Source organism: Pleurodeles waltl, chromosome 4_1 (genome assembly GCF_031143425.1).
Source record: "Pleurodeles waltl isolate 20211129_DDA chromosome 4_1, aPleWal1.hap1.20221129, whole genome shotgun sequence".
NCBI lineage: Eukaryota > Metazoa > Chordata > Amphibia > Caudata > Salamandridae > Pleurodeles > Pleurodeles waltl.
This window is the reverse complement of record NC_090442.1, coordinates 973990350-974012215: the sequence shown is the minus strand read 5'-3', so window position 1 is coordinate 974012215 and position 21866 is coordinate 973990350. Positions and strand designations below refer to the sequence as shown.

The 21866-nt window shown below is 40.3% G+C and overlaps 1 protein-coding gene across 1 annotated transcript in view; it reads left to right on the top strand.

Moving 5' to 3' along the window:
* Positions 1-14986, top strand: part of GRAMD4 (GRAM domain containing 4) — a 479241-nt gene extending 464255 nt beyond the window's left edge. Inside the window, exon 19 of the mRNA XM_069229727.1 lies at positions 7182-14986. Coding sequence (XP_069085828.1) covers positions 7182-7283 — 102 coding nt within the window. The 3' untranslated portion in view covers positions 7284-14986. The remainder of the gene's footprint in view (positions 1-7181) is intronic.
* Positions 14987-21866: the final 6880 nt, after the last annotated feature.

Here is a 21866-nt window from a genome sequence, read left to right as displayed (position 1 = left end):
GACGGGGAAAAGGCACATCTCTCAGGGGACACATTTGTGTGCAGTTGTACATACAGTATTCAGATTATTGCATATTTGTAAAAAGTAGCAGTTTTTATACCCAAAGTGTTTGATCTTCCCGAAGAGCTCTCAGGAAATCTAACGATTTAACTTGGCTGTTTACCCTGGAGAATGACTGAGCCCTTCACACTAAATTATCTGGCTGCTATGGCAATATTCACCTATGCAGGCATTTCGTTATTGCCACTTAGACCACATTCATCGTTTGCTTCTGTCAGCCTAGGCTACTCAGATATTTGTTTTTCCTTAGAATTAAATCCAGGCCATACATTAAAGTTAATGTGAAACTAAGGACAGTTTCCGGCAGGGAGAGCGAGAGAGAGAAATATAGGGTGTGTTTGCGCACATGCACGCACGGGGGGGGAGTGTGGAATGGGTACATGGGAGCTGTTAGGCAGCCAGAGTATCTAGAGCAACAGATTGGGCCACCTACCTGAACCCTGGCTGGAAACAAAAGATTACAGATCTTAATTTAAAGACCAGATGCCAACAGCCTGCCAAGCCTGGGGGATGTTGCCTGTTTCAGCCAGGCATGCTTGGGGTTAAGCATAACAGTGATCTGGCACTCCATCTAGCTATAGTCATGCCAGGTGTCAGGTGTTTGAGCAGGATCTTAGCCACACTGCCACAAGCTCTACCTTTTTCTGAACGCATACTGCAAGCCACAGTCCACAGCAAGTGTGGGACTGTGCATGGCCAGGTGCCTGTACAGTCTTCGGGCAGTGTGGAGGGCTCCAGAGGCCTCTCCTTCAAGCCACAATCTGTAGGATACCATCTTTTAACAGCAGGAGCCAACAAAACAGTGAGCAAGGAGTAAATATTCCATATGGGCAGTGGCGTAAAGCAAAGTGACCCCCCCCCCCCCATGCAGCATGTGAAGAAGGGTCCCTTTGTCTCCCATATCTCATAGATATTCATTTGCCCTAGGCTAAATGGAGGCCCCTTGAAGTGTTGAGGGGGATATGAAAGGTTAGAGTGCACTCTACAAAGCAGAGGCTTGAGTTATGCCCATGCATCTGGGTGCAAGGCCATACTGATGGCCGTATGCGTACTACATAGATAAGCTTAACCACACATGATGTACATGCACCAGAATACACATTTTCTCACTGAATGCATGGGTTCTGTTGTACTGCCACCTGGTGGTCATGGAACTAGTGTACAAGTGTAATAATAAGAGTGCAGTCTCTTACTTACTATATTCCTCCAAAGGTCAAATTCCATGTTATTTACTATGGTGGAAGAGGTGGGGACATGACTCATTAGAGGAAAAGCCTTAGGAATGTCACTGAGCCCCTCCCACCAGATCATGGTTGTATTGATGCTTTGAATTTTCTTCATGTGTACAAGTTAGAAATAAAGATATGAACCAGGTGAGAAGTCAGGTAATCTTCTATGCAGCGCATTTATCACTCATCGAGAAACCAGGTGTTTTCTTCTTAATCTGAAGAGGAAAAGTTAGACTATTATATGCCTCTAGCTTGGAGTTTTACCTTTAAACTCTCGTATTATATGTGTGAGTGGAGGTTTGTTAGCACATTTTTCTTCCAATAACATGTTTTATTTGCCATTTTTGTTTTCACTTGTGTGTCACCAGTAAGTATACTCAGAAAATGTCTGTTAAAGGAAATAATGTTTTTTACGAAAATCAGAAAAGTATCCAGCATGATGTTTAAAAAAAAAAACCTTAAACGCTCCAGGTGACAGACACGATGGTTATGCTCAATCACCTAAAACACATGTATTTGCAGGAAATATAGTTTCTTACTTGGTGCACTCTTGCACAGCAGAATCTTTTTGAGGTAAATGTATGATATGGAAACAATCTGAATAGGAGGACTAAGAGCTACCCCTTCAGTAAAATCACCTCTTCATCGCAAGCCATCGTTATTTATCCACATGTGTTACTTGTCTACCTCCTAAGGGTGTCCTTTAAACGAAAGGACATTTTCTGGAAAAAAAATGTTATAGAAATACCAAACCTGTCATGTATTTCTACAAGGTTGCCTCGGATTATTGCTATGCCAAGATTGGCCTCATGTTCAGGTATTCAGTGAGAAGCATCAACAGTACGGTCTGATGCAATTCAGTACCGTCATCGAATAGTACTAGTATTGCACAACGCATGTCTACACGTCTTTTTCCGTGCTAACACATACGCTCTTGCATTATAAGACCACTCCTAGTAAACCCCTGCCTAGCACCAGTGGCTGGCGGATTCGACCCTGCACATAGCCAACTCTGTGCTGTCCAGAAACTAACATGACATGTCAGTACACTGAGCCCCGCCCTCTTCATGTCCTTCCCATGCTCACCACAACACATAAAACACATGAAAGTAAGAACTAGTTATTTCCTGCTGCAGCTCTGGTAGCTTGGGTGACGAATCACATTGTTTTTGCTCAAGTACTAGTAAAGTATTAGTTCAGGGAATTGTCAGCTTCAGGTCTGGCTTTTCTTTATGCATCAGTCTAGCTGTAAGCTTCAGTATTGTCAACAGTGTGCATCTGTGTGTATGTACCTAGATCTATCTCTCCAAATATACGTGTGTGTATATATATATATATATATATTTAGGACCATGTTTCCATAGAAAAAGCGTTTTATGACTTGCCTATATCTTTGGCACAGTTTGATGAATTTTCATGAAATTTTGCCCCAAAAGTGGCACGGGGATTCTTTTTGCACACTGGAAGTTTCGGGGTGATCCGTCAAGCGGGGCTGAGAAGAAGGGGGCTTACAAATTTTCCATTTCCCATGTTAATTCCCCTAGGATCTGTCAACATGTCTAAAGCCCGGACCATTGGACGGAATTACACCAAATTTAGAAGAAAGCTAGCTGTTGGTACGCAGACTGTGCTTTTTATTATTTCATGTAAATCTGTTCAGTAGCTTAGGAGATATTTAAGGAGAAATACATTTGTAAATCTCCTGCCACAAATATTTATAATTATTTCATTAATTATTCGCAAATATTCGAGAATTTTCACGAAAACGCATGCGAAATGAAGCATTGCAATTGGCTGTCCTCAACCTGACTAGAAAGTTGTGACCGCCATTTTATTTCACGGGAGAAGGTCACCTGGGGTGAAAATTCAATTTGTAAGTGGCATAAGGGGTCAGGGTGAAGGTACCCTGACCCCAGGGGTGTGATATGTGTGTTTTAGCAACATATTATAGGTTTAATATAATCTTTCATCACGGCATGCAATATTTTGGAAAATTCAAGACTTTTCATGAATTATTCGCAAAATATTTGCGATTATGCACATTTAAAAAAATCACTCATTCATACACTAATACATTCACTCATATATACACTCTGCGGCTCAGGTGCCCACTCAAACACCACTCACACTCATGCACCTACTCAGACCCACTCATAGACTCACACACCCACTTTCAAACCCCCTTATACACTCACACTTCCACTCACACATCCACTAACCGAGACAGGCTATGGACTTGAAAGAACTCCAACTATAACTGCTGAATTTCTATGGTTCTGTACAAATAAATTCAGAACCTAACTATAACATCCCTGTAACCTTTGTTTATTTTAGTGAAAAAAAGTATATATATATATATATATATATATATATATATATATATATATATATATATATATATACATACACACACACACACGTATTGAAAAAACCAAAGGGAAATGGAATTGAAAAAAACTTTTGAAATTCACTGAAAAAAACCACAGGTTACAGGGACGTTAATGTTAGGCTCACATTTCATTCGTACAAAAGAAATTCAGCTGTTGTAGTTGCTTGAGCTAAATATAACTTGCACCACATACTGCACTGCTCATGACGTCACATATTTCATCACACTTGACATGGTCCGTGACATCACTGATGATTATGAGTGATATCTAAAAGTTATTGATTGTTAAACATGTATACTAAGGAAAGTTTCTGTGGCAGTGCCTGTGTGGGAATGACTGGGTGTGTAAGTGGTGTTTAGAAGAGTGAGTGGATGTATGAGAAACTGTATACATGAGTAAGTGGGTGTGTGAATATCTGTGTGGGTGGGTGAGTGCGTGAGTGGGTGGGTGTGTAAATGGCTGTAATTGTGAATGGGGGAGTAAATAGGTGGATGTATGGGTGAGTCAGGGTTTTCAAATGGCGAATGAGAGGTTGCATAAGTGGCTAACTGAGTGATTGAGCAGTTACACAAGTGTCTGTGTGGGTGAGTGATAGGGAAGGCAAGTACCTGTGTGGGTGCATGAATGAATGTGACTTTTGTGTAAGTGGTTGTATGGGTGGATGATTGCTTGCATGAGTGCGCTATGAGTGAGACCGATTGCAAGGGGGAGTATGTGCTCATCATATTGACCGTATATGAGAGTGAGTATATGTATGAGTAAGAGTGGATGTGTGAATAACTGTATAAGTGAGTGAGTGGCTGTAAGAGTGACTGTATGGGTGAGTGACTGGGTGTGTGAGTAGCTGTATAGAAGACTGATTCAATGTGTCAATGGCTGTATGGGTGTGTGAGTGGCTGTGTAAGTGTCTATATTTCTGTATGAATGGATGTGTCAGTGGTTGTATTGGTCAGTGAGTAGGTACATGAGTGGATGTATATGTTAGTGCTTGTGTTAGTAGCTGTATGGGTAAGTTCATCTGTGAGTGGCTGTATAGTTCAGTGGTAGGCGTGTGACTGTATGGCTCTTTGAATGGGTATGTCAGTGGGTGTGTGGGTATGAGTTATTAGGGGTGTGGTAGTGGGTTTGTGGATGATGTTATCAGTGATGTTGTCAGTGATGTAATTTGAGATGTCAACAGGGATGTCATCAGTGATGTCACTGATCATGTCATGATGATGTAATATGTGAGGTCATAATCAGTGCATTATGGAAGTGCAAGTTATAGTTAGCTCAGGTAACTATAACTGTTCAAGTTCTTTGGTTTTGTACAACTGAAATGTGAGCCTAACTGTAACATCCCTGTAACCTTTGTTTTTTTTCAGTGAAATATATATATATATATATATATATATATATATATATATATATATATATATATATATATATATATATATATTAAGCTTTTCAGATTTCATGATTCTGCTATATACTGAAGAGACTACACTTAGGGGGTTATTCTAACTTTGGAGGAGGTGTTAATCCGTCCCAAAAGTGACGGAAAAGTGACGGATTTACCACCAGCCGTATTACGAGTCCATTATATCCTATGGAACTCGTAATACGGCTGGTGGTATATCCGTCACTTTACCGTCACTTTTGGGACGGATTAACACTCCTCCAAAGTTAGAATAACCCCCTTAATGTCTCTAACAATGGTTGTACCGCAATAATACATTTATGCCAGAGATGAGGACATAACTGTGCACTCTATGGTGTGAGAAAATGTAGATCAATGCTATTAACAAAAATATAACCTCTACGTTTTGTGAGAAGGATCATGATGAGTTGTAATGCAGTTACCTTGACTATACAATTATAAAACTTCAACTGGAAAAAAAGAAAAGACCAGCTTGTCAAAGATCGTTTGAGTATTTAATGCAGCTAATAAACAATCATTCTTTTTTAACAAGGGCCATGAATTTACAGATGGCAATGCTTTTGGGTTAATGTCTGCATTTGTCAACACTGGTTCAATATAATTACAATGGGCATCATTTTTCCTATCAATGGGCACCACTTTTGCAACTATTGTACATTCAACAGGATTAGTGATTCATGCTTTGAGAATTTTAATTGTGTTGATTCTTTTCATGATTAGCGAGTACAAGTTGTTCAAAGCTGTCACATTACACATCATCACTTACTTCTAGAGGAAATAAGACAAAACTTTAACAAGTCACAAGGGCATTGTCTTCTGAAACCTTGATACAGTTTAACAAGGTGGCTGTCTGGGAAAATGTAATCTTTACTCTGCAGCACTTTACTGCATAGTCCATAACCATGCAGGCCCCCTTTTTTGGTACATTACTAAGCAGGTAGGTTTTCTTTTAAATGTCATAAGTATTTGGTCATTATAAGGAATTAAGTGTTAAGGGATGGGTAAGTGTTAAGGTTGGTAAATGAGGGTTCTGTAATTTCGGCAATGTGATTGTTCCTTGAGTTTCTTCATACAGAAACCTGCAATAAAATCAATCCTCATGTAGAGAAGACTAGAAAGAGTTGAAGCACCAGCAAAAAAGGGTACTTCCTCTTAATTATATGTAGTAAGTGCTTCTTTGTTCTGTGAAGACGTGCTCATGTTCCTCTGCATTAAGAACGCATCTCCAAAATCTGAGTGAAGTGTGGTGTGGGAGCCTTTTTGTAAGCTGTCCATCATCGTGGAAAAATGTGGGAAGCAGTTGCATACTAGTAAGATATCTGGCGGGGCCAAACGGGCAGGGTTTCTAAGGCATTTTGCATACTTGTAATGGTTAATAGGGTGAACATCAAGCTCTTTCAATAAGAGATGACTAGAAAGAGTCAACTGGTCAAGTCACTACTTTAGCACCGTGAGGGGAGCCTCAAGACCCCACGGTCCGTTCCGGTTCCCTGCCTTCAGCGGGAGCCAGCATTGCTCCTGCTCGCATGGAGCAGCTGAAAATGCTGCTCCCTGCATGCAGAAACAATCCTTCCATCTGCTCTCTTTACAGCGGGCAGGAAAACAGATGAAAAGTCTGCTTCCAGCGAGAGGGAGCAGTTTTCCTGCTCCCACCCACTGGGAGCGGACTTAGGGGTTAGGGAGTCCGGGTATTCTTACCCTGCCCTCTTTTCTTTTTTTACATTTATATTTGGGACTTGGCTGAGTCTGAGTTCCAAATGGCTACTCTTGATCCCCAAAAAAGCTTCCTCTTCCCTTCTCCAAACTCTGTTCTTGTGTCTCCTGTTGTGGTTACCTCTAAAGGTTTTGAATGTGCTCAGACAAGGGTAGTTAATGGCCGCCTTTTAAGCTATCTGATTCTATACCAGAATGTATTAATTAATACTTAAACGATGTACTAGTGATGTTAACTCTTTTCAGTTTTCAGCTAGATATCCTAGATGTGTTGTAACATGACTAGTGAGGCTTTGGTGCGTGTTATGAATAACATTCAAACAAAATGATTCATGGGATTATTTATGTTTATTTTCTTTCTCTCTCCAGCCACTTGTTTTTGGTGCCATGGTCCACAGAGATGAAGCGTTTGAAACAATTTTCAGCCAGTTTACAAAAATAACTTTATCAGCATCCAACAGTGAAACATAGTTACATGCCAGATGGAAAATATTTTTCATGTCTCTCTTTTCTTCTTTACAGTTTGGTAGTGAAACTAAATTGGATTATTTCCATTATCAGTTTTGCAATAATTGGGTCATGGGTGTTATATTTTTTGTTACAGGTTACATGCATATTTTTATACATAAATGCCTTCACATTTGTTTCAAGTTTTTTTTTTTTAAACTGTGAGAAGACGCTGTCATCACTATCTGCCTTGCACAGAAAGCACTTTTATCTGTTGCCTTTGCAGTCTTTTTGTTTCTGAAAGCTCTATTGTGCATAAAGAAAAATTAGTAAAAGTATCTTTGTCCCTGGATTAAAATCATCTCCACATGTACTTTGTGTTTCCAGAAGGAGGTCCAGGGTTCTTTGCTTGATGAAACTTAAATAGTTGGAAAGAATCATGGTGATTGGCATGCATTTTTCATCTTACTTCAACTATTGTGATTCCAATACTTCAGCAACTGCCTAATTAGATGTGACATCAGAATATTTTTCATTTTCACCCATGTGGCCAGAGATTCCTTTCGTATGACTAAAAGTTCATACTGCTGGGAGGAAACATGGCACTTAATACAGCTTATATTCAGCAGAACGCAATTTGTTTTATTTATCGAGTTATATTTTAAATAGTCTCCTATTCATTTGTCCCATCAGGAAGTTTAAAATGTGTATATTTTTTAAAGTAAAAAAAAACTCAAACCCTATGACCATTTCTTTACTGTGGGTAATTGTAATGTAACTGCACATTGATGGGATCTTGCTTACAAAGTCTATGTGCACTAATTCCAATTTGACTTTTACATTGATTTTTTTTTCTTTTGTTAGCATTGTTCTACCCATTTCTTTTTTACCAAATGTTTCTGTCTATTAATTACATTTTTCAGCTTTCTGATTCCTTAGTCTTCAGCCACATACATACTAACTGACATAGGTAGCAATGTACCTCTTTCCTTTGAGCCATTTTTGTTTGTTCCTCCTACAAGTGAAAATGATCTCTGTCCCTGGCCTTTAACGTGCCCACTGTTTAATTTACAATTCATAACCAAGCATTTCCTTAATTGAATAATTTATCACATGACATTTCTGCAGTGATTAGAAAGTACTTTAACATAGAACACATTTTTAGAAATACAAGGCTAAAATACATAATTAGAAAACTGTTTCTTGTGAATCAAATTGGTATTGGTTCACTTTTAAAATATATGCTTAATCGCCTGTTGCAGAGCCTTACAGGTTTTCATGTAATTTCATTGAACATGTTCCTTTTCATCTATTAGTTCAGAGCTCCCCCAGCATACAGTCCTCTCAGATTTAAACGATTTAGCTTGAGGCACATTGCCTTTGGCCAGTAATATGTATAATTCTTATTTTCATCAAAGTATATACAATTAAAAAGTGAGTACTCAGATTTGAATAACTACATGTCTTAAATGCGCATTAAAATTTAATTCCACCTTACACATGCAAACATAGCAATTGAATTAGTCTGATTACTGTGTCACAACCATTTTGTGCTGAAAGTAAATTGCAACTCTATACTGGACACAGAATTTTCCCATTGTTATTTTATTTTTTCAAGACATTTTATGAGGCTTTTTATCACTGTTTCATATATTTTGTAAGGCAAATGATTAAATGGACACAAATTAGAAATTTACAAATATGCATACCTTTGTGACTCACTTTCTTTTGGCCACACACAATTGATAAAGAGATTGGCAGTAATAAACCTGCTGGAAAAGAACTTAGTCATGACAGTTACTGCAGTACATTTTTACATGTTTGCTTCTTATTAACAGCTAATTTGTTAACATAATTATAAGACTATGGCTTTATCTATGTATCACTTTACCAGTACCATTCTGTGGTACACAACAGGTGTCTTTAACAGATAAGACATGCTATTCTGACTTAACCAATCTTCCATTTTAAAATGGTATACAACATTGCTGTTTTGCTATGCATCAACATTTTATTATAATTGTGATTTTTGTGTTTATGTTTTAATTGTGGAGATAGGGGAAACAATTACAAACATTGGACGTCAACATTATTTTTGCATCTTGATGTGAAGTATTGCAGGGGTGTTTGAAAATAATTTGTTGAAACCCCATGGCAGTTTAGCTTTTAATACCTTCCGCTTTTGACACGACTTGTAAGACTCAGGATGCTATCTCTCCTTACAGAAATTGAGTAACCTTCAGCTCTATCTTTTGTCATGTTGAAATATGTTCCTATAAATTACTGTCTCATTTAAATGGAAAATCCACACAGTAAACATCTGTTTTCACAATCTGGTCAGCTGTTTGGATTGCATTTCTGGTTTTACAAAGCAGATCAGCATTGGCAACATTGCTCAGTTCCAAATTTTCAAGTCACACCTAATTTGATAAATGTGCCTATTTTGTAAATAAATTGGCCACCTAGTATCTAATAATAAAGAGTGCTGATTTAAACTTTTTACATACACTATAATGTGAGCAGGTACTTTCTCATTGGCAAGATGACTAAAGATTTCTGGCAGTAATTGATGGCTGGTTGGATAAGCAGTGTAGAAAGAAGTCTACTGTGCACTGAAAAGAAGCAGATTAACAGTGCTTCTTATCCTTTGTGCTGTAGTTCTTTATTCTGTTCTTTACCAAGGCATTCACCTGAAATGCATTTACACAAGTATTTCATGTGTTACCTTTGCTTATTTCTGTGAACTATGTTTCTGTCCAGAATATTTTAAAACATGCTGCTGGAATTAAAGCCCTATTGCCCAGCTAATATTTGCTGGATGCAGACAAAAGAGCACTTTAAAGGACATTAAGAGTTTCTTGAACATGGTATTTAAAGTAATTATAACGCAGCAGTAATCAATTTTTTCAGTACAAAATTACTGAATTTGTATAGTGAAAACATTGTGTAGCACCTGTTTTAATGAAGAGGAATACATAACTAATGAACATTTTGTTCTGTTACACTTACATTAAGTGATACTTTATACAGTGCTGCACAGAAAGAGGTAGTTACATTGTAATGCATGTACAATAGTTACATGGCATTACACAGTAATTTTAGGGCTGTACTTGAGATTACATTAATTCTGCATAAGCTTCTCCTGTGTCCTGATTTTAGGGCTTTGTACATACTCACACTGCTTAAAGCAATATAATTTTATAACTAGTTGCTTATTTGTAAATGTATAAGTCAATATGAGGTGCATCATTTAGATTGAAATGTTATGTCATTTATTGTTTGCACTTATGAATGTCCACTTTGGGGTAATTCTACATGTGGATGTTTCACATAATTTTGTCTCTGATCCACATTTAAGAATAATTCCTGCTGAGAGGAGGTAAAAACACCCATTTAAGAGTACCACATTTGGGCATAGGCTGTGCACACCACTATAAGAGTCCTATCTCTGTCTTTAAAACACTCAAACATAAGCTTTGAAATCTGTATTGGAGTGAATAGTCTATTCCTTTCCATTAAGCAGAAGGTTAAGTGGCATTCTCCTGTAGAGATAGAGATGTTAGCTCCTCGGTTAAACCTTTGTTATTCATAACTATTTAGGTTTTTTGTGGAGTTTCCATAAAGTTCTTGCAATACTCTTAAAAACAAATATATATATCAAAAATAGCTTAGCCAGCCGAAAGGCTACCTATTCCCGTGGTCATATCAGATCAAGCCCTGCAAACCTAGTGAAATCCTGTTTGGACTCCAGGTTTGGCAGGGTCTTGTGGCCATTGTCAACATACTGCGCTTACATTTATGGAAGAATGGAATTCTTCAAAAGAAAATGTTGCGATTAACCCTTTGTTTCTAGTCCAATCGTGTACAGTATGGTAATATCCTGAAAATGAATTGGTTCCAAGTACATCTATTAAGAATTCTACCATGCTTAGTGATTATGCTACTTGAAGGAACTAATGTGGAATATGCTAATTTAGATCAGCCACTTGAAAGAGAACATGGTTTTTCAGCCATTCTCTCTCTTAGTATTTTCATTGCCTGGTAGTGATGTGTAGAACACACAGGTCAGCCTGGAAGGTCAGTCCTCTGGAATATAGGTCCTCATACCTCATACTTTATACCGACCGGTCCTATGTTATAATGTGACTACTAATGATGGTGGATAAAAAGTGAGCCCTATGCTGCAAAAGATGAGAGCCTAACCAGGGCTACTGATGCTTTTGAAATTGTCCAGAATTAAGCTGAGAACTTCTTCCTGAATCATGCAAGCTGGAGATTCCTGTGGATGACTTGCCTCTTGAGTAGTTTCTCTTCATTGAGATTAATGTTAGGGTGAAGCAGGCACTTTCAATTTAGCATCTGATTCCTTTAACAAATTACTTGAAATGATGAATTTAAGCAGGGACACGGGCAGGTGATTAATCTGTTTGGGACCCAATATGTGCAAAAATAAGCATTTCATCCACGTGATGAGCCATAACTCCAATTTTTACATCTGGGTAATGTGCTATGTAGGATGTTATCACCCAGCACTTCTGGAATGATGCATATCTCATACATGACCGCCCATCCGTCGTCACAGATGAAACATGACTTACAGCCTCCTCAGGAATACTACTGATTGTTTGACTTGGGAAAGCGAACTCAGGAGCAGCCTCAAGGGCATCAGGTGATGGTAATTGCTCCCAGCAGTGCATACTGGCCTTTCTCCCATTTCCTCCACTTAAAGCAATAGGCAGCTTTCAGCCAGCTCAGTCTCCTTGTTGACTACGCTGATTGCCCAGACAAGAAAGGAATCTAAGGTTGTGCCGGCTGGGGAATTATATACAAAACTGTCTTTTGCCCGGGCTACTTTGCATTTGTCCATGGTTGTATCTGGCCACAATGACAAAACATGGCTAATAAGCCTGGCAACGATGCCAGCCAGCCAAAAGAACCAACCAACAGTACAGCACCACAGTAGTCCAAAAATGGCAGTAACAATGGCAATAACATTTGTCCACTTACCTCCTCCCCCTGGTCTTGCAGCCACCTCCTCCACACACAAAAGCCACGACCATAGATGATAGCGGGCGGCATATGGTGTGTGGCAGGGGATTGCAGGAGATGGCAACAAGCGGCAGGTGGTATAAGTAGGATCTATTAGCTACCCGCAGTGCTGGTGATCACGGGAGGCACCCGCTGGTGATCACAGGAGACACCCATTGGTGACTCGCAGGCTTGTGTGCTTGATTGCTAAAAGGGTCCCCCCTTTGGCTGCAGCTCAATTATGAATTCTCACCCTCAGATGCCCTCATCTGTCAATAGGACTCCTGCCGGACTCTTCAGAAACACCCTGCCTTCCGTCATTGAGGTGGAAATGCTGCTGTAGCTGAGAGGGCTGACACGACAGCCTACAAATACCGCCACAACCGCAGCCAGAGCCACAACCAGAAGTTGCAATGGCAAACTCCAGCACCTGTAGTTCTCCTCCAAGCTGCTTCCCTCCAAACCACCCTGCCATACACCTGGACCTGCCCACCTCCTTGGGCGTGTCAGATACAATGGCGATGGCCAGGGACAGCAACTGAGCTGCAGTGGTAGGGAGCCAGGAGGGGCACTGGCAACTCTCGGCTCCGCCAGATGCCACTCACTGCAAGCCTGCGGCTACAGTGTAAGTCAACAGGATTCCCTCATTCACCTCATGGCTCCTCTCCTACCTTCTCCACGTACGATGGATGACGTGGTGAGCAGTGTGTGGGCGGCCACTAGCGCAGTCTGAGGGGGAGGGGACTGCTTACTATAACACACTGATCAGGGGTAATGGTCTCACACTTCCCTGCAGTTCAGTGATGCCTATCCATGTCCTGGGCAAATGATTGAAAATTGCTGTAGGATTTTCAGTCATACTTATGATACTGTGAAGAGGCTTTTTGGTTGCCAGACTCTTAACTGTGGCAATTCCCTGTAAATGTAGCTTAGTCCAGAAAGCGTTTGCCTCATCTGCAGTGGGGGTAAATTATGTTCTGGAGGCTGGAAGTAGATTTTAAACCGTTTCAGTCAGGACTGTAGGCAAGGTACATAATATCAGATGAAATTAACTTTACACATGATCCCACATGACATGAAATAGAACACTGTACATGTGATGTCTTGTACCTAGAGTATGGGTCTAATTTACCTGTAAGCTGTGCCCCACATATGGATATTGATGTAGAGCTTGCAGTGTCAGAATGACAAAGGGGGGATTTCACGTTTCAAACCTTTAAGGGACAGAAGAAGGCCTGACTGCCATTGGTACTCCAGTAATCCATTGGCTGACTTTCGCTGCTGCTGTGCCTGAGCAGATTTATTGGCTGATGATTGCATAGCAGCAGAACAGCCTGTTGGAAGTAGATTGATGCATTTAATTTTTTACATAATTGCTACAGTGTATATTTAGAGATGAATCTCCAGACTTTCCCAGAACACTCCTTTTAGGTATTAGAGCTAAGTTAAAGTCAACTGTGGTCGGTTTATTTCATCTCAATATCCACATACTCTGTGCCAGTGCTCCACCCTGTCCCAAGAGGTACTACATGGCATTCAGTTTGCATTGAGGCAAGATGTTTGAGGTAGGAAGAGAAATACTCTGAATAAGGGATGTACAACATTGGTTCAGGAGTGCCAGACCCTTGACAGATTTTCAAGCTAACAACGAATATATAAGTGATTTTCCACTGAAATTCTTTATATTCAAACTTTAATCTGAAAATGTACGGTGGATCCATAATTCTTAGACCCACATTGGAAAAACCTTTTTAGACTCTAACATCTCTGTCTGATTCACATCACTCCTCTCTTTGTGAAGCACCTGGCCAAGCGTTTGCTTAAGTCACAACCATTTACCTTAGATTCAGGCCAGTTTTTCTTTTGCATCTCTTGTGGATAGCTGTGCCTAGCAGTTCCAGTGAGGGACCTACTGTTGCCAGGGTATTAGGACCTGTATAGTGGTCTGCCTTACTTTTGTGGTACAGGGTGTGGCTAATTAGCTTATTTACAGGTGATGTGTTTCGTTCCCTGGCATGAGTTAGCCAGTTGCTGATGATCTTGGGAAAGATACTAATGGTGAACACTAGCTTGTACATATGTCTCCTGTATTACAGCAGTGGTTGGTTGGAGTTCCTTTAATGATAAAAAAGGAAGATGATGGCTGATCACAGTGAATTGATTTGCAAAGGTGACATTTAACTCTTGTTTTCGAAATGTAAACTTCGCAAATAGCAGCATTGCACTCTGGCACCAAGAGTTAGTCTCATTGGATGCCCCTTAAAGCTTTCCTTATTTTGGGGATATCCGGTTCTCAATGTCATTTGCATCGGTGTGTTACTCATGTAGTCACTAGAAATGAAAATGTCAGACAGGTTTGTTCTGTGTGGCGTCCTAGAAGGCAACTTTGTAAATATGTAACCACTCCTAAAGAAAAGCAAAGAGTTTTTACAGAATAATGTAAACTGGGTGGGTGTTTCATTTTAATATGTAACACTGAGATATTGAATGTTACATTTTTGACATCTGAAGAGTTTATATTTTGAAGTTGTGAATACAGATTCCTTATCAATGTAACTTTTGTTCTGGGAAAGGAAGTGTATTGTGAACAGAACTGAAATAATTAAACAATATGCTCTGTTTTTTAAATAAATCCTTGTTTATTGTTTTGTCTTGTATAAATTCCCATTTTTTTATGTAAATAAAGTCTTAAAAATATTTGGTGTCTTATTTATCCCATAATTTATTAACATTTTTGATTGTATGACTACAATTCTTACTACACAATCCAAGGCTACCTGTTGTTTCATGGGCCATGGTTCGATCCACTGGACCAGTCTGAATGTGAATTTCTTTTAAACGTGAGTAATACAAGCTGTTATGGTTGGCTGGCGCCATACTGAGGTGTCCCTCTCAAGGTCAATGTGAAAATTATTGCCTTGACAATTAAAACTATAAAACTGAACTTTTAGCAAGTTATAGTAAGTTGGTCTTTTACCAGTATTTTGATCTATAAGATTGATTAATATGTTCATGTTTTGAATTACTGGATTAGTAAATCATCTCTAGCTTTCACATTGGCTTCCAGGACAGTGCCACTGCAGCAGGTGATTGTGGAAGAAAATATGGGCTGAAAACCTTGACTTGAACATTAAATTACATTTTCTTCAATTTGTTTACCCTCCACTGGCCAATTTGTTTCCTTAGACTCAAATTGCAGATGGACAGTGGTACAAGTTCATTGAAACTAGAGCACTGTGACTTAGCATAAACAGCTTTTTGGCTGGCCTCCAGATCTACTGTGGTTAATTAAGATGAATGAGAAGCATTTTATGTAGGTGAACAAAAGGAACATTGCTTCATTCTGTCTGTATCTCCGATAATGAAACTATTCTGTTAGTTTTAGTTCAAACCACTTTAGCTGCATGCCGGAATACTTATAAATATATAAACACCAAAAACATACGCTGATAGAGGCTCTGGGTCGGCTCACTACAGCCATTGTTTTGTTTGGGTCACAACCCCCCCCCTTAAACTTTTGCTTGGCGAAAGTGTCATTCACATTTTGCGTCAGATAAGAGACGTTTTTAATCTCACTGTTAGACATTGGCTATTATGTATGTTAGTCTGTCTATCTCAAAAGTGTTTTCCATTGCAATTTATGGACAGTGAAGCAAAGCATTCATGCCCTGCAGTGGCAGGGCAGTTGTCCTCCTTATTAAAGTCTATATGTAGTACTGTTGGTGCAGCACCAAGCTGACTTGGTAACTAATGTGTTCTTGCTCTTAAGCGTGATTCAGGTCTTGAACGTGCTCCACACGTGTGTGTGTAGTAAGGGTGATTATGTATGTTAATGTGATTTTACTCCTTAATGTGATACCAGGTGCTGCTTTCTTTCCACCATCAATGAGTAACTTACTAGTGATTTGACTCCTAGTTGTGGCTTGTGTTCCTAAAGCTTTTTTGCACATTTCTGTGTTGCTACTTGGTGATTTTGCACATTGAACCATTGACATGCTATCAGCCAAATATGGTGTCAGTGCTGGTGGCAGTCACCGTTGTGACCTACACTGCAGGGAGGTTGGAATTCCTGTGGGTTCCCGTAGTGCAGTAGGTAGTGTCCCCTCCACTTCTTCTACGCATAATAGTAGGAATACATGGAGGAGCTCAGAACAGGTGGGAATATCACCCTCTCTATACAGCAAGAAGATTGAGTTCTAGTAACATCTTAAAGTGCTGTATAGGTGCTGGAAGTTGAAGTTCAAGGGTATAGCAGGATCACCAGCCCCAGATAACCATGCTGGAGTTTGGAAGGTGAATGAACAATAGAGATGGCAGTACATTTTGTTTTTATCTTGTGACTTTTTCTATTCGTGTAGAGACAAAGGTCAAATGTCAGATTGTATCTCCTGACAAATTATTCTTTTAACATGAAAATGTGTGTTTAAATTTCTTTCTTTGCTGCAAAGTGATAAGATTTTGTAAAGAGAACTCTGTGATAATCTTGGTGGTGTGTAAGGAAAAGCTGCAAGATGCCATTTTTTTTCTAACACACCACAATTTAAATACCTATAAATGAACTGCACAAATATTGCAAAATATATCAGCTTTAAAAAAAAAGCACAAATAAAGCACTTTTTTGGACGTCTGAATTGTGATGGAAACAAAGATTTAATAGGATCAACAAAGATTAGAACAAACCACACATTGTTTGTGTGCTATATAGTTGTATCAGTAGAACTATTTGTTTGCAAATTTATTGCCCATTTCGGTAGAAAATGTGCCGTTTGTAAATGAAAATGCACTACCACAGCATGCGTTAGTAATATATTTGCAACAGTGTGCTCCAATGTGCACCACCAGCTAGATACTACTGCACCCTTGGACCCTTGCTGAATTAGCATGGCTTATTTGCTACACTTGTTCTTGACAACTGAATTTTTCACAGTCCATATACATTCAGTAATGAAACATTGATGGCAGCACTCCCACTTTGAAAATTGGTCCATCACTACTGCAGTGAGGTAGGCTATTGCCACCCTCACTGCCTCCTACAGAGGGCTGACCAACTCCAGCATGACAGAGTTCAGAAGGTCGATTCAATTTAGCTGGTGCTTCTGGAAGAAGACTTAAGTTGCTGCAGGGTCTCACACAACAGTGATGCATTTTGTTGATTCTATTGAGGTAAATGTGGATGATGTCACCAACTACCATAGGATCTCAAAATTAAAATAATAACTGCACTGGCCAAGCCAATATAAGTGGCTTTAATTGATAACATAATTGTTAACATATAAAGCATAGTTGTGTACATGCGTTAGCATTAAAGCAAGGACTATTGCCTTTGCTAGTGGTTTTTGAAGGGGTGCAGAGATGTAATTAGTAATGTCAAAAATATTCTTACGGATGTGATGACATATATTACCCTTAATCACTATTGGTTTGAATATATGTTATTTAATGGGATGCTTTTAAATGTTGCTTATTGGTATAAATGTTAAGAGGGTATAACACATTTGATGCGTGGGTTATAGTTTAAATGGTTATCAAGCGAGTTATGCATTGCAGAGATAACCATAACTTGTGAATTTCAGTGGTTTTATGCTTTGTTTTGTAACCCATAAGGTCACTGTGTATTTCAAAAGTTTTTTTAAAACATAAATTGACATGTTGTAAGCAGTTCTAACAAAAAAATAACTCAAGTTTTTCAGTGAATATTTGGGTTTTATTATGATGTACTACATCTCCATTTCAAAGTTTTTCAGCTGAGGTTTCCACAGGGCCTTTAACTAGAAAAGGCTCTGCACCCAACCTGCTGCAAGCGGCCAACCCCATCTGCAGAACTCAGTGCCTCACTACTGGTCTGAAATTCCTGCCTCAGTGTCATCAAACCCTGTGGTCAAATGTAGTATTTATTTTTAAATTTGTTACTGCAGGAGCTTTACTGCTTTCCCCATTCCCAGTTGCACGTGCAACCTCTCAGGGCATCATTAGTGATGTTAGATGGTTCCTGCAGGAATACTTTGATACCACAAATACCTGCAGGCCAAGAGGAGGTCCTTCAGTTAGCTTCTTGCCTTCTCCATTTTGTAGTTCAACTTCTCTGGGAAGTGGAGACAGGCAGAGCTGAACCCAGCTGTCACATGGCCTTCCTGGTCAAGGATGTATAGCACTTGTCTGAAGGCCTGTAGAGCCTTTTAAAGATGTATTGTCCTGGCCAGGTTCTTCATGTTCCACCCTGTAATTCCAAGATCGCTTGTGCAATAGGCTGTTTCAGTACCTCATACTGTTGGTAGACTAACGGCGACCTTCCCTTCTTTTCTCAGCGTTGCAATGGCGGCTGCAGTACTTTTCAGTGGTTTTTACTCCCTTTTGATCTGATTTTTTTTGGGGGGGGCAAATTTAATCAATTTTAACTAAGGTTCCGTGTGCAACTTCCCTCTTCATTGGGCCCTCAGGATCATCAATCTCCAAACTTCCTTGAGGTTTTTACACTGCTGGTTTTTCCTCCAGTTGCAGCCCTTCCTGTGGACACCTGTCTTCCAAACACATTTCATATAGTGAGAAGACACCGTGGCATCAAAAGGAATCATCCTTGCCCAGGACAAACACAACTCAAAATTTTAACTGATGTCTTCTTCCAGCCTCAGAAACCCCTGCCCTTCCTGAGTCCGAGCATCAGTGGTAGCTCCGTCTGTTGTCTTATGGCTACTTCACTTGTTTTTCAGGGCTCTGGGATCGAGCTGTTAGGGAAACTACTTTTCCAACCCTCCTCAGAGTGATGCAAAGAAAACACAAACACCAGGCAAGGCTCTGGAACAGATTAAATGTTTGTTGAGGTATCATGGTTTATTGGCAGGCCAAGGCAGAAGACAGACGCACATCCCAGTGTTTTATCTTACAAGCTGGCATCTTCTGCCCTGAAGCATATAAGTCAGGCAGTTATATATGTTAATAAGTGCTGTCACAGAAACCCCCCAAAAGCGGGGACACAGTCTAAACATGGGCACGCATAAACAAAAGTAAGGCTGCATGTAAAAAACTTCAAGTGCACAGAGTAATAATATACATAATGCAGTGTGAGCATAAACAAGTGAAAAGACAACAGGTGGACCCTAAGGAAAAGGGGGCTGGGTTGCTGACTGGCTGAACTTAAAGTGTGAGACTGAGCTAAACTTAACAACATGGCTTGGAGACATTTGTTTGCGCAGCTGGCATAGGTGTGAGAGAGGTCAGCAGGAAAGTCTTGGGGCAGTGCTAAAATAGTATTGTGGATGAGTGGAGCCAACCTGTGAATGAGGAGCAAGCATCTTGGTAAGAGAAAAGAATAAATAGCTTACTGGGATTCAGATAATGGAGGAGAGAATTGGAACTAAAGTATCTATAGGTACATACATGTGAATATATGTATGTATGTATATATGTTCGATGGCATGTGTAGCTGCAGATATCGATTCCGACAACTAGTGTTGGGCTCGGAGTGTTAAAAGTTGTTTTTCTTGGAAGAAGTATTTTAGAGTCACGGGATCGAGTGACTCCTCCTCTTCGGTTACATTGTGCATGGTCATGGACTCCATTGTTAGATTGTTTTCTTTCCGCCGTCGGGTTCGGACGTGTTTTCTCTCAATTTGGAAAACTTTTTAAAACCTTCCTTTTCGTCGGTATTGTATCGATCGCGTTATTCATCTTCCATCGAAACAGCAGTACCGTAGGAAAACAACTTTGTTCGTCCTTCGGGGTGCGCGTGCCCAACTCGGGCCTATTCAAGCCGACCGCGTGGAGAGCCTCATGGATTGGACTCCATTCAGATTTCGCCCTCGGTGCCACGCTAAGTACCCATACACAGACCAACATCTGGTTTGCAACCTCTGCCTTTCTCCAGACCATCGGGAGGAAAACTGCAAGGCCTGTCGATCGTTCCGATCGAAAAAGACTCTGAGGGACCGAAGAGCAAGAAGGCTGGAAATGGTGAAGATCGGAGAGCATTTTGACGTTACTGAAGAGGAACAAATGCAGACAGCATTCTCTATCCGAGACACAGTCGAAGCAGAAATCTGAGGAAGACAGACCCATCACAGCCGGCCAGCATGTGAGTACGTCTGCACCCCCACATAAACAACAGAAGGCCTTGGGTATGCCACTGCCATAAGGCCCTGGCTTGGCACGAAAAAAGACTCTGTGACCGACCCTCGGGTTCAGCACCAAAAAAGGCCATGCCTCCGACGACTTCGGAGTCGACAAAGACTATTAAAAGCTCCATTTCAGACTCCAGTAGACAACAACATTTTTTGGAGTCGAAAATTAGAAAACTGTTTCGGAGCCAAGACCTTCCTCATCATTTTCGATCCTGAAAAAAAATCACACTTAGGAACCGAAAAACGCAGGTTATACAGAGGAACAAGGACTTTCCAAAAGGCTGCGAGAAAGCCATAAAACCTCTGAGGAAGAGACAGAGATTGAACCAATCCTTCAAATTATGGATGAGAGACAGTCTAGGATATACATCCATAAAGAAACAGGGAGAATCATCACAGCACCTCCTTTAAAGCCAAGAGAAAGCTGGCATTTCAGGAGGAATTGGACACTGCACAGCCCCCAGCTAAAGTGCCAAAACAAAAAGAGAATCCAGCACCTCATCAGTCTTCTCCTCCTCATTCTACACGCCTACCTACCTCTCATCAAATAAGTCCTACACTAATGCATTCTCCAACGCATTCTTTTGACTCACAACAAGACACTGTTGATCCATGGGACCTTTACGACCCTGATCCCATCCCAAGCAACGACCCAGACACCTACCCCTCTAAACCATCTCCCAATGAAGATTCTACAGTATATAATCAGGTGATAGCCAGGGCTGCAGCCTATCATGTGGTTACAATGCACACAGAACCACTAGAGGAAGACATTTTGTTTAATAAATTATCCTCAACCCATTCTAGGTACCAATGCCTCCCAATGCTACCAGGCATGGTAAAGCAAGAATAATATCGCCTAGAATAGAGAAAAAGTATAAACCTGCACCTTCTGACCCTGATTATATCACCCATCAGGTGCCACCTGATTCAGTAGTGGTTAGTGCTGCAAGAAAGAGTGAATAGTCAGTCCTCAGGAGATGCACCATCTCCTGATAAGGAAAGCAGAAAATTTGATGCTGCAGGAAAGAGAGTTGCGTCCCAAGCAGCAAACCAATGGAGGATAGCTAATTCCCAGGCACTGCTAGCTTGTTACGATAGAGCCCATTGGGATGAGATGCAGGATATCATACAGCATCTCCCAAAAGAGCACCAGAAGAGGGCGCAGCAGGTAGTAGAGGTAGGGCAAGCTATTAGTAACAACCAAATAAGATCTGCCCTTGATGCAGCGGATACCGCTGCAAGGAGTGTGAATACAGCAGTCACTATTCGTAGACATGCATGGCTGCGCTCCTCTGGTTTTAAACCAGAAATACAACAGGCTGTGTTCAACATGCCCTTTGATAAGAAACATCTTTTTGAGCCAGAGGTAGACACAACAGTAGAAAAACTACGAAAAGACACATCCAAGGCAATGGCGTGCACTCTATTCTACACCATATAGAGGATCATTTCTGAAAGCCTC